Source organism: Triturus cristatus, chromosome 1_2, assembly GCF_964204655.1.
Source record: "Triturus cristatus chromosome 1_2, aTriCri1.1, whole genome shotgun sequence".
NCBI lineage: Eukaryota > Metazoa > Chordata > Amphibia > Caudata > Salamandridae > Triturus > Triturus cristatus.
This window is the reverse complement of record NC_140580.1, coordinates 1,024,508,162-1,024,525,189: the sequence shown is the minus strand read 5'-3', so window position 1 is coordinate 1,024,525,189 and position 17,028 is coordinate 1,024,508,162. Positions and strand designations below refer to the sequence as shown.

The following is a 17,028-nucleotide window of genomic DNA, read 5'->3' as shown; positions in this document are numbered from 1 at the left end:
CACCTGTCGAGAACGCGAGACACCTAGGAATTTTTATTGACAATAAGTTGACATTTGATTTCCATATCAATTAGGTAACATCGTCTGCTTTTTACATTCTTAAAATGCTCAGGAAGATATTTCTTTACATCCCAAGGAATCAGCAAAAGGCAGATGTTAAGGCCCTAGTCTTGTCTAAATTGGACTACTGCAATGTGCTATATGCTAACTTGCAGTTTAAAGCTTCATAACAAATTGCTGACACTGCAAAATGCGGCAGCCCAGCTTTTATATGGGGTTACCAAACATCTTCGGCACTCAAAGAGCAGCATGGGTTACCCCTAAGGAAGTGCATCGCTTTTAAGGATCTGTGCATTGCCTTTCAAGCACTCAATAATTCAGGCTCTCAATTTTTTAAACACAGCTTCTCTTGGTACATCTGCAGCCAAGAATGAAGTTGTTTCCCAGTCCAAAAAACCTCCTGGGGAGGTAGACATTTTGTCACCTGTACGCCAAGTTATGGAATACTCTTCCTTTCAAACTAAAGGAAATGACAAATCTCCTTCATTTCAGGAAAGCCCTTAAAACCTGGTTGTTAAGCCAATAATTTGGCCTTGCTGAACAGTAACCCCCTTCATTAAGCTGATCATTTTATTTGACTAAGCAATAGCCAGCGCCAAGACGCCTCCGGGCATTCGAGTGCATTATAAATATAATTTTCATTTATCTCATTACATTTATGTATGACACAAGCAAAAAAATTGTATAAAGGCCCTCATGTGCAGGGAGAAAAGCTCCCTGTATGCAAGGGGCCATTTCTTTTTTTATTTAGAGAAAACAACCTCCTGCTATGGAAAGTTTTTTTTTTCTAAACAAAAAGGTTTGCAGACGAGGTCCTTTAAACATGATGCAATTTCAACAGTCCTTCAGTACTGGCAAGGGAGAAGCTGCAGCCCCCATTTCAGCAGTTAGAACCCTGTGATCTTGGCTCTCATTGTTCTAAAAATCACTATCATGAAATATGGGCTCCCATAGGCAGCATTTTACATGTAAATGTAAATGTGGGTGTACTTGTAAAGCGCACTGTGACTCCATGGAGTATCCTGGCGCTGAAGACCGCTGGGGAACCCGTCCTGGTTTTCCCTGTGAGATGGTCCCTTTCTGGGTATGTCCAAGGTGAAACCAGGCATCCCCGGCGTCTGTGGGGGGCCGTTGTAGAGATGAGGCAAGCTTAATGCCCAGAGTTGCCGAGTGTGTTCCTGGTTAGAGTAGGTACCGAGGCGAGAATTTTCGAGTCCGTTTTGACCCTGGTCCACGACCTGTACATGATCCTGATAATCCACATCCTTTACACCCAGTGCACTGGCCCCTAAATGTCTGCAGATGAAAGACATATATAACTGAAAGTTGAGGGAAGATCTGTGGACCTTCAGAAAGTGACCAGATGAGGGAAAAATGTCCACAACTAGATGAGACTCAATTGGCTGTGCCTTGATCAACAGAGAACAGAGTCTGCTCCTTGGTAAATGGACCCCTTACCTTAATATTTACATGGCTACACAAAATAGCCACTTCCCCATATGAAAATAGAAACACACCCAACATGCATGTGTTGCTTGATACTAAAATGAATTCCCAGCCTAAATAGTTAGGACAACAATGGTGACAGTCATTCTTTAACTTTAGCACACTACATTGTGATAGTGCCATTGTAATCCAGTGTATGTAGCACACTTAGGTGCAATAATCCTGTGATAAGTCTAAAACTATTGCACATTGCAGTGCACCCTGCCAACAATTACTCTCAGGACTGAGCACACTACAGTGCAGTGGTTGCAGCCGTATAGTATTGCTACAGCTGCTATGAGCCCCATAGAAACGTATAATCAGGCACATCAAACTTTTTCAAACACTTCCAGACGGAATAAACATGGAGAAAGACTGCTGGAAGTCTAGGGGCTAAAATTTAAATTTTCTTTGAACCCAGGCCTCATTGTGGAATCAAAGAAAAACAGTTTCTGCAGCTGGCCACGTCATCCATAGGCCGACATGGAGGAAACACCATCCTAGTCTTGCTCCCTTGCTAAATAGGATGCAGCTTTGAGCAATGAAGGTAACCACAGGTTGGGAGGGCTGCATCCACTCTGTGTATTGCCCTGTGGTGTCTGTCATAAGGGGTCGAGTTAGGCCAGAAGGGGGTCTTATAAGGGTCAGCTGACAGGGATGGGCCTCTTTGTGGTCCACAAATGAGCTGTCAGTGTCATTTATTGTGTCGCATGCATGATATTATTATGAGTTCTCAATTGTCTGAACATCCTCCAAGGGGCAGGGGTGGCAATGCTAAGTAAATACCTAAACTGTTTCATCATGCTTTTAACTAAACCCACATCTCCGGGGGTATGGCATATCAGACTGAGAAACCTGCCTTCACCATTTGTCTATAACACCACCATTCTGTATATCAACTCGCACTCTGAAGTAACGCAAAAAGATACATAGCTCTCGTTGAAAACCCTAAGCAAATGAATAGCCATTTCCCGAAGGCAGCATATTACAGGGTAATACTCCTGTAGAAAAATCTCTAAATTTGCTCCAGATATCGATGCAGCAAAACTGACAGCCACTCTCTGGATTCGCCACAAACCGATGTGGATTTCCAATATTGACAGTCAGAATATATATAGCATTTAAGAGAAGTCCTTCTAAAACAATTCATCCTGTAATGCACAATATTTCGAACCCCGTCCTTCCAAATTGGTTTTAAACAAAAAAGTGAAACATTCCTACAGCAATTTGCTGCTTGCAAATGTCGCTGGCGACATGTTACATCAGTAATGGATTTGGTATTATGCACTGGACAATTACTAGTGGTGGGCATAAATCGGGTAATTCCATGTGGAGTAATTACGCAGAATTAACTAAGAATCATGTGAGATTAAGCGAAATTATGCAATAAGAGTAAGTCAGTGTTTAGTGCTAATTCGTAGTGCAAAAATGCTCCCTCGCATCTCTAATGGACATAGGGATTCATTTTGTGCTAAGGAATAGTGTAAAAAGCAACAGAACACGAATAGTGAGTAGCCGCTCACGATTGCTAAATGTACTCTTGAGGAAGGATTTTTCCCAACTTATTCCAGGCATTTAGTGCTATTTTCTTAGTGCAAAGTGCGCCCTCGCATCCAAAATGGAAGCGAGGATGCATTTTGTGCTAAGAAATAGCGCTAAGTGCAGCAGGACACGAATAGCTAAATGTTCTGGCATGGTAGGATTTTTCCCCAATTTACGCAAGCAGGAGTAATCAAGTAATTATCTGATATTCTGCATCAAAGAGTAACGCAGAATGACTGAAATGACTCCAATTACTCTGGCATAATTGAAATTCCACCCAGGCCTAACAATTACCAAGTACAAGTCATGCATTTGTCAAATGGTGGCATCACATGCTTTCGGCAATGCTGAGACTTTGGCACGGTACACATGAAGGATGGTAGGCAATTCTCGGAATTTGGAATATTATTGTGCTATTTTAAGGCAGTAGATGGAATTAGGAAATGTCTCACATTGGGCTGTTTGGGGTTTCTTCTTGGTTGCATACTCTGAAGTCTGGTCGTGCAGCAACTAGTTCAATAAGATTTCCATTCAACTTTATTGCTCCTGGTCTTTTTTAAATCCCTACATCTCTCATCTCGCTCTTACCTTCTGCTTCACGAGGGCTCCAATGCCCAGATGGGTTGCAAGGCAACGGGGATGAGGCGTTGATGGCATACTGTACCAGGACCCGTCCCTCCAGACATAGATCGCATGCTGATCCCACTTCTCTAGGAAGCCAGGAAAACAGGAGAAGACATCACCTTAGTAACAGCAAAGGAAATGCAGGGAACGCCACTGACAGAAGAACATTACCACAACTAAACACCACAGGCAATACAATTTCAAACATGCCCTACATTTTTCTCAGTTATTGCTTAAATAGTTGGGCATATTCAACCTGAAGTTGCAGGGTCCCCTGAAAAAATGTTGTTAAATATAGACATTTTTGCTGCTCACTGAAATCATGCCAAATCATTCTTTCACTCTCTGGAGTTTAGGATAAAGTCTCAGAAGGTACATTTCAAATGGTTTCCAAACCTTTAGTAAGACACAATGCCTCTTATTGATGGAAAATCCATCATGTTTATACCCACTCTCTGCTGTCTCACCTGGACATGCGCACTGGCTGGAGAAGCGTCCTACAGACCAATTGCTGGACACTTTTCACACAGAACTCTAGGAGGCAGAAGGCATCATTGCGTGGTTTCGATTGAGATCTCAAGTGCGAAATTTGCACAAAAAAAGACAACCTACTCCTTCAAAGAGCGTTCAGACGAAAGGAAAGAATAGCCTGACTCTATGCGTGTCAATTGTGATGCTACCACAGTACTGTAAAACACTACTGATAGGTGTCGGGTAGTGGTGATGTACTGGCAAGCATCAATCAGATTTTAAAAAGTTGAAAGTTTTAAGACAATGACAACATTATCACACATACTGGCCACTCTTCCATTGATGGACTCAATATTAGCATTCGCACACACAAATAAGCACGGGAGCCAGAGGTGTGACATTTAACCCCTTCGCCGCGGCAGGAATTCCGCCGCGGCGCTGGGGTGGGTTTTGGGGGCAGCGCGGTGGCGCTGTGCTCGTGACGGAACCGCTCCGTCACGAACATGGTTGAGCTGTGCTCATGACGGAGTGGTTCCGTCACGTCTCCGCCCACTGCGCTAATCGCCCGCACAGGCGGGGAATTAGCGCCGCGTGGGCGGAGCGGCGGCCAACGGCCGCAGCATGACGGAACCACTCCGTCATGAGCACAGCGCAACCGTGGCTCATGACGGAGTGGTTCCGTCATGAGCAGGGAAGGGGTTAACATGCATTCAGTGGCGCACTACCCAAAAAGGAGATTCAGAAACATGCCTTTTAGCCCCTCACTTCGATAAGCACAGAAGCCATCTCTTCTTTACGTTAAAGACATTTCCCAGATTTTTTGGACAAGTGTATTACCTGAAGTTATAATTCAAAGAGATGAAATAGCTAGAGGCTTGCCGGAGAATCGCCGCGTCCATTTTCCCTGCCTCCGATAGGTAGTGTGGGAATCTCAAAGGTGCTGTACATGGATATTTGGAGTACATTTACTAATCTTCGACCCAATGCAGGGAGGCAAGCAAAGTTGCTGCGCTGCGTGAATGAGAGAGAGCAGAAATGCTCCAAATTTACAAAGATATGGAGCATATGTCCTCTCTCCTTGCGCTGGTGCACTCTCACCTTATTCCTGCGCAAAAACAATCTTTAGTGGCATTTTCCAGTTTCTGTGTGTGCTGCAGAATGCAGCACATGCAGAAAGAGGAACTATCAAGGAGAAATAAAGATATTTCTCTCTGTTATGCCTCACTGGGGAAGGCATAGCATTTTGACCCATTAAGGCGCATTCCCAGGTTTACTAGCTTTTGTAAATCTGGAAATGTGCCAAAATCCATAGGTGGGTGCATGAGGATTGACGTGAGTCAAGGAAGGATAGAGTAGGGGACAGTCTAGAAAGGGTTATATGGGAGATCATAGTAATAGGCAGCGGCGGCTCCTCCATAAAGGCGGAGGAGCAGCACCCCACTGCAGAATGAAAAATAAAATAAAAAGATAATAAAAACGTATAATCGTTTTATTTTTCACTAGCAGACGATGCTGCTGAGTCGGGACCACGCAATCCTCTCTTTACACTAGCACAAGGATTTGGGAGGAGGAGTGGAGGGCACTTGTAAGTGCGCATGTTAGTTTAGCCAGCCTTCTCAGGCCGGCCAAACCAACATGCGCACTTAGATTTCTCAAACGCAGCTGTATTGTGCAGCTGGGTGGAGAAATGGCACAGGCTCCCAGTCCCTTAGCGAGCACCTAACCAGGCCACTCGACCAATCCAGGAGCTGCTTTCACAGCATGAGAGCAGCATCTGGATTGGGTTGGGAGTCTGGGAGTGTGTGTTGGCCCAGGGATTTCCGGAAGAGAGGAGCACCGAGGCAACGGGCAGCGGGAGAAGCAGGTATGTGCATTTTTAAAAATTATTTGCCCCCGCTGACTCACCACTTTATTTGGGCAGCAGCTGCTGATGGCAATAGAATGGGGTTTAGGGTGAGTCAAGAAGGGATAGAGAATATATTGAAAGAGGTATAGAATGAGACATAGAGTAGTGCAGGAAGTTTTTTCTTTCTTTCTTTGTTTATTTCCTTCTTTCTTTCTTTCTTTCTTTCTCTTTTTCTTTCTTTCTTTCTTCAGCAGGAGTAAAGTAATAAATATATAGATACATAACTACATAGAAAGGGTATACATGTATTAGAAAAAAAACTAAGAGAAATAAAATGGTATTGTATAAAGTTCCATATATACATTATGGGTGTAGATACGTAGACATTCAGACTTTCAGGTGTTGCGGTATGTTGCTGCTCTGGCAGCCCCATTCTGATCAATGCTGTGCAACATTTGTCCATTGTGGGAGGGCAAGATGAGGATTTTTTTAACAGATTGTCCTCCCTGTGTCCCAACAGATGACCAGCTCTCTCCCTCTCTTCAGGAACAATCTCAAAACGTACCTATTTTAATCAGGCACCTGATGTGCTCACTATAAAACCACCCAACGTAGCCAAGCATAACGGTCATTCATCTACAATATCGAGAAAACACTCCCATGTAGTGTTAGTGAATGTAACACTAGCTCATGTGAAGAAGAATACCTACCATAAATCAGCTCTTCAAAGCAACGTTGGGCATAACTTAGGGTGGGGCAATGAGTGATCCCTTTTATAAGCACCTTTTTAACATCTGATTTAAATAGTAGTATGGGGTGGGTGATTCTGTTATTCATAACCTTGTTCTGAGAATATTAGAGGACCTTCTTAAACACTAGGCATCATGTTTACACCATATGAGTGGACCTAAGAGTCAGGAAAATTCAGACCATGGCAGTAACGTACCTTGCCAGCTTCTTGCTCAGATATTAATGGAGATATTACTGCGGGCTGGCATAAGCCATTGCTAAATTAAAGATAGAAGAAGAGGACACAGAGTAGGTACCTGGACACCTAGCTTGCCATTTGCGTGTGGCCTCCAGTTCCTCCTTATTCCATATTGATCCAATGACACGGTAGCTGCCTGGGTTTTCCTAACCTGGTTTTCCTACTTGCTGTTCTTCCCACTACCAGAAGCCCCGCCCATCCCAGGACATACTTAATGTAGGCCGCAGCATGACCACATCGGTAGGCACCTGGACACCTAGCTTGCCACTTGCTTCTGGCCTCCAGTTCCTGCTTTTTCCAGACTGATCCAGTGACAACACAGATGTCCTGGTTTTCCTGCTGGGGTTTTTCCGACCGTGTTTTCCCACTCACGGTTCTTCCCTACGTAAGAACTTCATGTGACTTCCCCTAAACATGAGACCCACCGTGACACAAGTGCTCATCACCAGCCGACTGGACTACGGCAATGCCCTCTACGTAGGAATGACCGCACACATTCTACAGAGACTTCAGACCATACAGAACGCCGCAGCCAAACTCATCCTCAGCCTTCCCCAACAAACCCACATCACACCCCACCTCAGGAAACTCCCCTAGCTCCCCACAGAGAAGAGATGCTAATTCAAGCTGCTGACCCATACACACAAAAGGCCATACACAACCAACCACTGCCTGAACTCCCACCAACCATTGAGAAAACTACGCTGCACCTCCCTTTCACTTGCCCCTACTCCCCGCATCTACTGAAGCAGAAGTAGAGGATGCTCCTTCTCCCACATCATAGCAAAGACGTAGAACGGCATCCCTTATGCACCTTCAGACGATCACCTCACTTTCGGAATTCCGAATGGCCCTCAAGACATGTCTGTTCAAATAAGCCTCTGGGGCCTGCAAGCGCCTGAAATACCCTATTGGGTGATTAGCCATGCTTTATAAATCCTAAAGTGATTGATTGGTTGACAGCAATCAGTCATACTTCCCGAGAGGCAGAGTGTAATTTCATCAGTCAGATCCCATTTCAGATCGTAAGGCGGGAAGTCCGGGGTTATGTTTGTAGGAAGCAAAGTCAAAACTTCTCTTTTGCAGCTAATCATATGAGAAGAATCCAAAGCTGAGATGTTTGAACTTAAAATCAGTATGCAAAAGCCATTTGAAATGGCAAATAGTGAGCTGAAAGCTATAGAGTAATTATTGGCTAGTGTAAAACTCAAATAAGTAGAAGGCCTCACAATTAGGACAGGGTTTGGAGCAAGACAAGAGATCACTATTCATCCAACAGCTTACTGAAATCGAATGGCAATAATTCTAATGGAATCACGAGTGACCTGCAGGTGAGAGAGCTGGACATGAGCTGAAGCAGCACCTGCTCCAAACCACAGTCTCTGCTCTAGGCACCATGGCAGCCGCACTGCGTAGCTTGGGTGACTCTTAACCCCTTGGGTGCCAGGCATTTTCCCCCTCCTGTGCCGGGCGTTTCCTTAGTGGGCGGGTTTCATGACGAGATAGTCTCGTCATGGGCACAGCGCGACTGTGCTCTATGACGAGACCATCTCGCCATGGGCACAGAAGAGGTTAAGCAGGATTTGGTAGATGAGAAGTTGCACAGGAGCTGCACTGGTGGGGCCTTGTGCTGATCAAGACAGAGGTCGAGGAGGATCGTGTCTGACCAGGACTGGAGAAGTTGCTTCATGTGACAGTTTGGTTCATGACCGGCCCCGGTACCTGCCGGCACATACTAATACGGGCCCTGAGAAGTGTAGGGGGTCAAGAGGCAAGACCCGCTGCTGCTCCTGATGTTGACCAGGGGGGTGGAAAGGCCAGGTGAGAGCGAGCTGGCGTAGTGGGCAGTCCAGCTCCAATGGAATTGGTGGGTGAGCGGCAAGAGCTTTATGGAGCCTGGTGGACCTCTGTGGATACAAATAGACGCATGCTGTCCAGTGGCTGCTTCACATGCATAAAGAAGGTGAATAACAGCTTACAATATATGTAGCACTGCACAGCTAGAAAATATTAAGAATTAAATTGACTGTTTGCCATATTGGTGAAAACACTGCTCAAACTGAACTGGGCCACAGAAGATATGAGTTCTCTCTAATGAGCTTGGGGCCTCGAGTAGTTTTTTACCATTTCCATCATGTACAGAGCCAGCTGGCAGGTGTGGAATAAGTTTGATAAATGAATGGGGAGGTGTGTGTGCCAAGTGCTAGGACAGCGGCCCTTGGGGAGAAACAGTTGGGGATGTTCTCTGTTTGATGTTATAGAGTTGGTGTATTCAGGTTATTTTTGAAGAGGAAGCAACACACAGAGCGGCTACAATGTGGGAACAAGGAAGATGCTGGGTAGGAGTATAGGCACAGAATGTTGCTTTGAGGCTTGCCCTGATTTGAGAGTTGACGCTATAGCTCTGTGTTTTTTGATGCTATATGATGACTGATACCTTCAAATATAGTTTGATGTATTGGAATGTTCAATGGTTCGGGAGTCTGATTAAGCAACATAGAATGTATGCCTACATTAAAAGGAGATATCAAAATTGCGTTTCTACAGGACACACACCTTAACAGGGATGAGCTCGAACAATTATGTTGTAGGTAGAGAGGCCAACTATTCAGCGCTACACATTCTTCCTGTGCAAACAGTACACTCACATAGCTAGACTCCTGGCTAATATTTGAAATAATGAAACACATAAGCGATAGGAAGGGATAGTATACAATACTGGATGGCAAACTGGATGTTCAGTTACTTAAGCTAATAAATGTTTACACCCCGAATTGACCTTCTCAATGGGTTGGCCAAACTAACTCTGGATGACCTAAACTACCCAACATTCTCGGGGGAGATTTTAATTGGGACCATTAACATTGATGTGGATTGATCGCTGGCAGTACTCAAGCTGCCCAGCTGATGCGGAATGCATCTTGGAGAACAAATGAATTATTTCGACTCAAGTGTACACTCATTGTACACAGGAGTGTATTTATCTTTATGTCACCCGGAACTATTGGGAACAATTATTCACTGTGAGTGTCTGTGTGAAATGATCTCGTCTCATGGCCTATTAAAAGTGGTGTCAAAATGGAGTACACGTATAGGCAGACATCCGTAATGGCAGCTTCAGCCAGAGGATGTGCTCGACACACCATACGGAACAAATCTCCGCACTGAGATAATGCAGTATTTTCAAGACAATGAGGGCAGCACAGGATGTTGATGGCCATCAAGGACTCAGTACACTTTTGGACTAGATTTCCCGTCTCAGAGTTAGGTAGGCTGACCCTTTCAAAGATGGTTGTCCTGCCTCAACTTATTCACAAATTTGACAGTGGTGGACCGAGCAGGATCCCTAGGGAAATAAACAGTGGGACCTGATATAGGGTGCCTGAAGGAACAACGTGGAGCTTCATAAGGTGCAACTGCCGATAGCAGCTGCTCCTTCCGTTGAGGCCTACTATTTAGCGCACAGTTGTAGCGGGTGGACATATGGATGGGGAGCTCACAGACGTATTACAGGGGAGGTATTGAGCTTAGAGACAAATTGGTAATTAAAACACTGAATACTAGAGCTAAGACGACAACTGACTAGAATCCAGTTTAGTGTGTTTATCTAAATATTGCTTGGGCATAAACATCTTGCTCTCACAAAGACTGAAACAGCATATGCATCTGGGCTCTCATTATGGCTGCACACTAGATTGTTTGAAAAAGGAACAACATTAAGTAGGGAGAGCTGGAAAAGCACCAATATCGGGGACTTGTTTGACAATCATAAGTCGCTGACCTGAACAATGACAGAGTGCGCAAGTGTCATTAGGACGATTTTTATGAAATGGTACATTCGGGAGACAAATGCTATCTAGTTGTCAACAAGTACATACAGAACCGACCATACACGAAACCATGAAACATATCCTTACACAGGGTTGAGCCAAGAGAGCTGTGATATCAGTGTATTAACAGATCTAAAAAGACAAAGGGTGCCTATTTAAGAGCCAGTTTGGGTCACTCTTGCACCACGCAACGTGCTGCAAGAGCAACAGAAACCATATGTCAGATTTACGAAGCCATGCAAGGCCACTTTGTGTGGCCTTGAGTGGCACCATACATCTCGAGTAAGGCAACTAAGCACAAATCGATGCGTTGCCTTACTCTACCCTGGGAAGATGTTCCTTGTGCGTGGCGTGGGTGTTCCCACACAACTCCCATGGTTTTTGACGTATTCCCAGATTTACCAGAACAGGTAAACCTGGGAATGCGCCAACAAGATACGTGTTCCCAGGAGAGATGTGACGTGAGATATGTCTTTATTTCTCCTTGTTACTTGTTGCAACACTCATTGTACCTGCTGGTGTATCCTCGCTCCTGTTGGCTCCTTGACTCTTATTTTGGTGACCCCTTCCTTCCGTTGGCGTTCCTGGTAACCTTGCGACTTCTGCTCCAGCTTGACTTTCAGCTTTCTCCCGATTCTTTTTGGGCTCCTGGTCTTCCAGTGTTTTATGGCTCCTTGTCTTCACCTTCATTCCTGGAGTCTCATCATCAGAGGTTTTTTCCCTCTGGGGTTTTCCTCTTGGGACTCCTTCTGGAGGGCACTGGCTGCTTAGGCTTTCATTGTCGACAGCACCGTGGCTACTGGAAGGGGTCGCCCCTATCTCGGACCAACCAGGACTTACAAGAACCAAAGCCGGGAACCGTCCCAATGCCTCAAGACTGAGGCATCCCCCTGATGAAGGATTGTTTTGGTCCAGAATGCATTGGGGTCTTTGACAGGGGTCAGTAGTATGTGCATTGTGAAAAGGCGAGCATTCTTCTAAAGGATTGACACCACTGCTGGAGGCTACACCTTACCTGGATCTCTCCCTGATTCTTGGCCCGCGCACGCTGTCTGTTTCCCTCCCGCCGCCGCAATACAAACGCGGCCGCTGTGCGGAGGGGAACTACGCTTCCCAGCATCCTCAGCGCTGGAACAGGAAGCGGAACAGGAACCCGCCCACCGCAGTTTCGCGCTTGGAGCCCTTTAAAATCAAACTGTGTCACCGCCACGCGGGGACCGCACGCGGGACTGCGCCGGGAGAAGCCCGGGACAAGGGCGGGACCGTCTGAGGCCGTCCGAGGTTGGACTAGGTTGGGTTGGGCCAGGGACCTTGCCTGAAAATCTATTTGTACTATTCTTGTACATACGAGCAGTTTGGTCTAATTAGGGTAATTATAACATCTATTTGAATCTTGTGTTCCAAGTGTATTGATTACCTTAGCCACCTTATTGACCTTACTCATGCCTGGGAAAAAACAAACCCCAGCTAATAATACTATAGATAATTATCTTATCCAAGTTGTGGCTAAAATTAACAGCGACAGGAGATCCTCACTGGGATTAGATTCATCTAACCAATCCCATATGGCCGATAAAGAGTATGGGGATTCCTCGGCTTTACACAATATTAGTACATCTTGTGTGGCTCATGACCCTCTTTACGATACAAACCCCATTTTGCCTAGTGGCGTAGTTGTTCTTACTGAAGCCAACAGTGATAGCGAAGGGGTGTCAGTGACATCCACCAACATCGAGTCCCCTTTTTCTACTACCCCTGTTCCAGCTCCGAGGGTTACTAGGGGTAAAAGCAAGGTTATCCCAAAACGAGGGGGTCTAAGATCTGGCAGAAACAAAATTGCAACCCCTTCGAGGAAAATATCAGAGGACGAGGAGGAGGAGGTTGATCTGCTTAGTGAAGCTCACGTTACCCTTTCTAACGCTCAACTTACTAAACTATGGAGTATGATGGACACAAAAATTAAAGGTATAGTCAAACCCCTGGTTAGTAAAATTGATAAATTAACCGCCGAGGTCAATAGACTAGGTGGTTTACTAGAGAAAACTTTGGTGAAGACAGGAAATATTACTGAAGTTGTTGTATCTAGGGTAGAGCCAGTAATGAGTAAAACAACACTTGTTGAGAATAGTGGTTCTGTCTCTAATCCTGTACCACTGCCTAATGTCTCTAGTGGTGCCCTTGTAGATACACCCCCTGTCTCTGCCACTAATAATTCTAACATGGGGAAAGGGTCTTTCGAGCTCGTAGTTGAAGCCTCTCCATTAGTTCTTGTCCTTGCAAATGTCCCCCCTTTGGCTTCTGGGGAGGTCGAATCTGCCCCCTCTTTATTAAATAAATCTTTATCGTGGCTTACTAACAACATGGTAATATCACCTTGGGGGAAGCAACAATTATCTGTAGAACTTGTTAATGCCAGAAGGGTTGAGTGGATTGGTAACAGCGTTAAGAGGTTCAGAGGGGATTGTGTTATTCTTACCTTCACTGACCCCGAGGTTTTATCAAACATCTTGCCTAACATCTTGCCTCCACAGCGAAGGTCAACTTCAATTGTACCACTGACCCTGGACTTTTTTTATCCTCGGAAAGGAAGAGGTCCGAATCCTAGCATTCTAAGAACTAAATGGAATGTTGTGACCAATAGGAGTAGTAATGATGCTGGATTTCGCGAATGGGGTCTATGTGTGGAAAATAGGTTTTCTGCCCTGTCAAACCTGGATGCTTGTGATTGACAACCATCCCACCATTCATCTGAGTCACACTGTATTGATGAGCTAGGTCAACGAGTAGGTACTCGTCCTGAGATTGTTAACATGGAGGCCATAGCTGGTTTAATTACTGAAAATGTAAAATACAATGGTTTAAACGATACCGTGATGAATGGGCTTGTCTCTAGCCCCAAACCTGTAATGGCACATGATATTGGGAACTTATTATCCTGGAATGTGGCTGGGCTATGCTCAAAGCTGGATTGTGGTGATTGGTTTAGGTTTGTTAGCAATTTTGACGTTTGTATTTTTCAGGAAACATGGGCTTGTGACCCCGCTTTAGCTTTGGGGTACCTAAATTTTTATGTACCAGCTTCTAAGGGCCCTAAAGGGCGTCCGATGGGGGGCCTTACTATATGGGTCAAACAATCTTTAAAGGTTGTTGTAAAAAATGTGGAGACTGGTCAAAAAGATATTCAGCTCATTAGACTCATGAGTAATTTATCCTTATCCATCGATATTTATAACATTTATGCCAGAGGTGGAAATGTAGGAAAATCTGAGGTTCTTCTTACCCTGTATAATCTCCTTGAGACACATTCTGGTGGGAAAAACATAATAATTGCAGGGGACTTAAACCGTACGTTTGAACCTCTAGACACAGGCGAAGCCTTTTTAGGTGCAGATGAAGACAAACAATGGGACATCCCCTTACTAGATACTATCCCAGTAACTCGTTGGACAGAGGATATTCTGGGTTTGAATGCAATGTGCCTTGAACAAGGGTTAAGAGCTTTGAATGGAAGGACAAAGTCAGATAGAGTACCAGCTATGACCTTTAACAATGGGAGAAGCAAAAGTCGTATCGACTATATTATCTGTAGCTTTTCCCTTTGGCCAACTGTTAGAGATATGGTTGTAACAGAAATGCCAGAGAGTGACCATAATCCGCTATGTGTTACTCATAAATGGTGGCTGTCTGAATCCAATGCTTCTATTCCTCTGGATGATTGCCTACCCCCGCTTATTGTACCAACAAATGATATGCGTAGGCTAAGATGGACAAGTGTTAGGACGGACCAGCAAGCTATAGAAAATATAGGAGTTGCGACCGATAAGGCCATTATGGCTCTAGACGGTGAAGCAGGGATCACTTCAGGTCAAGTCAACACTATTGAAGTACATGAGTCTCTATTCCAAGAAATTAAAAGCTACTTTCTGAAACCAGTAAACTCTAAGGTGACCCGTGTTCATAGAGCAGCTAAATGGTATAACCATGCTTGCAAGGTGGCACGAATTTCTTTGGGAGTTGCAATTAAGAGCAAAAACCTGGGGGCCATCCGCTCTGCCAGAAAGTCATACAAAATTTGTATTGCCAAAGCAAAAAAAGATTGGGACGAAGCCCATTGGGATAAGTTGAAGTGTGCTAGTGATCGAAAAGATTCAAGATTATTTTGGCATATTGTCAAATGGGGGAAGAAAGGTCTGAAGAGGCTTGTAATAATTATGTCCCGCAGGATGCCTGGATAAACTTTTTTAGTGATCAGTATGCTACCAGGGATCAGATTGTAAATAACATCAGCCCTATCTATACAACTTCTGAGGACAATGTCTTCACGAAGGGTGAAATTCTGTTGGCCCTCAAAACTGTACATAGTGGACGTGCTCCTGGCATTGATGGAGTTCCAGCAGACGTTTTCTTAAACGACACTGGAAGGTGGTGTAAATATATTCACTTGTTAATAAACCAAATAGCTAGGGGTGCAGCTATCCCGGTATCATGGCGGGGTGCTGTTATTATCCCTGTGTACAAAAAGGGTGATCGTTCCCAGCCTTGTAATTACCGCCCGATTAGCCTAATCGATACAGTGCAAAAAATCGTTGGGCGAGTGATTGTTAATCGATTGCTCGATTGGGCGGAAGAATTTAATATTCTATCTCCCTTTCAGGCTGGGTTTCGTAAGGCCACTAGTACTGCGGACCAAGTTTTTTGGTTCCAGCTGATCCAGTGGAGGACTGTGGTGCTAGGTGGGGCAGTCTTTATGCGGCTTTTGTCGATTTGCGGGCTGCCTTCGACCTGGTACCAAGGGCGAAACTGTGGGAAGTACTTGTGGCCTTAGGGGTCCCAGGAGTCTTGTTGACTATGATCATGAGATTACACGAAGGCACCTATGCTAAAATCCAATGGGGTGGGTACGGTAAAGACACAGCCGAATTTCCTGTTGAGCGTGGGGTTCGGCAAGGGTGCTCAATGGCACCAACTTTGTTCACCCTTTTTATTAATGGCATTGTCCCCCGCATTCAATCACAGGCAGTGGATGCTCCCTCTCTTGCAGGTGTAAAAGTTCCGATTTTAATGTTCGCCGATGACACGTTAATTTTATCCAAAACTCCAAGTGGACTGCAAAAAGCATTGGACATCTTTGATAAGTTTTGTGGGGATCACGGACTGGAGGTGAACCCGTCTAAAACAAAACTCATGGTTTTTAATCCGTATCAAAATTTTAAATCTAACATTACCATGAGTGGACGCACTCTTGAGGTTGTATCATCATTTACATACCTGGGGATCCTTATTTCTAATGATAATAGGTGGAACCAGCATTTAAATATTGCAATTTTAAGGCATAAGCAATTAGCTGGAACCATTATAAAGGAGCATAGGAAATCATTGACTAAACCAATCAAACCACCCCTGATCATATATGAGGCAAAAGCAATTGGGTCTGCATTATACGGGGCTGAGTTATGGGGGCATGATAACCTACAGGAGTTACAAATCTCAGAGAACAAATTTTTTAGGAAACTAACGGGTACTCCACAGAGTAGTCCGCTATTGCCTCTGAGATACGAGCTTGGTAGGAAAGAAATCTCGGAAATGGGCAAACTACGACCAATTTTATATTGGCGTAGGTTATGGACCACACCTGAGCTCACTCACTATGCGGCCGGGTTCACTGACGTTATTAAAGCAGATTGCTTTAATAGAATTAGATGGTTCAAATTATTAAAACTAGCACTATCTGAACTAGGCCTGAATGCACTATGGTCCGACCCAGCTGGGGCATCATTTCCTAATAAGACAACCCTAAAAAATATTTTTTGGGAAAATGTTGCTAATAAAAATTTGCTCAGTATTAACTGTGGGTCCATGACTGCTAGTTTTCTTGAGGTTAAACTGTACCCCATGTATGAACTGTATTGGGATTATATATCCAAACCTTTGGATAGGAAATTGCTTTTTCAACTAAGGGCGGGCTCTCTTCCTCTTCGTTACCTAACATCTAAGTGGAGGGAAGGAGGCCCTGCTACATGCCCAGCTTGTGGGGAAGGTAATGAAACACTTGGACATTTTTTGTTCTCCTGCAAACCATACTCTACTCCAAGGTGTGTTTGGTTGGCACCTATGTGTAGGAACCTGGGTACTAAAAGTAGTATGGTGGCTTTGCGCATAGTCAGATCGACTACTTTAACTTG

At 44.7% G+C, this 17,028-nt stretch overlaps 1 protein-coding gene across 1 annotated transcript in view; it reads right to left on the bottom strand.

Moving 5' to 3' along the window:
- The window catches only part of PAPPA (pappalysin 1), a 709,179-nt gene that overhangs the window by 379,102 nt on the left and 313,049 nt on the right, over positions 1-17,028 (bottom strand). Inside the window, exon 6 of the mRNA XM_085612107.1 lies at positions 3,676-3,797. Coding sequence (XP_085468233.1) covers positions 3,676-3,797 — 122 coding nt within the window. The remainder of the gene's footprint in view (positions 1-3,675; positions 3,798-17,028) is intronic.